We start from the raw sequence: 467 nt of genomic DNA on the forward strand, positions 1-467 counted from the left end.
CAGCTTTTGAGTCCCGCAGCGGGCTTTGGGGAGCAAAGGTCCAGGGCGGAGGGCAGGACACCTGGACCCCTTGGAGCCAGCGCAGGTCCTTTTCACTGAGGTGACGGGAGGGCAGCTGAGGCTGAAGGCCGTGAGTGGGGCTGGCTGCTGGGTCCTGGGGAGAGCAAAGCGGCCAGCCCGTGTGGTCCAGCCGGTGGGGAGAGGGAGATGCCGGTGGGCGGTGAGGGGTGCAGGCCTGCCTTCTGGGCTTTCTCTCTGTGTCTTGGGGCTGAGGGGCGCATCTGTGTGGGTCAGAGCAGAGCCAGTAAGTAGAGAACGAAGGGGTGCCTGGGCTACTTTTCCATTGGCCTCTCGGACAGGATCCCCTTCCCCCTCCCTGTGCCCTCGATGCTGCCACGCGGCTGGCTCTGGGGAGCACTGGGGCTGGCTGCCAACAGGACGGCCGCTGGACGGAGGGGGATCAGGTG

The 467-nt window shown here is 66.4% G+C and overlaps 1 protein-coding gene across 1 annotated transcript in view; it reads left to right on the forward strand.

Annotated features, from left to right (window-relative positions):
- The first annotated feature begins 207 nt into the window (after positions 1-207).
- Positions 208-467, forward strand: part of COL11A2 (collagen type XI alpha 2) — a 61,569-nt gene continuing 61,309 nt past the window's right edge. The window contains 1 exon segment of the mRNA XM_006769177.1: positions 208-220. Coding sequence (XP_006769240.1) covers positions 208-220 — 13 coding nt within the window.

The sequence above is a fragment of the Myotis davidii genome, unplaced genomic scaffold (assembly GCF_000327345.1).
Source record: "Myotis davidii unplaced genomic scaffold, ASM32734v1 scaffold4, whole genome shotgun sequence".
In the NCBI taxonomy this organism is placed as follows: Eukaryota; Metazoa; Chordata; class Mammalia; order Chiroptera; family Vespertilionidae; genus Myotis; species Myotis davidii.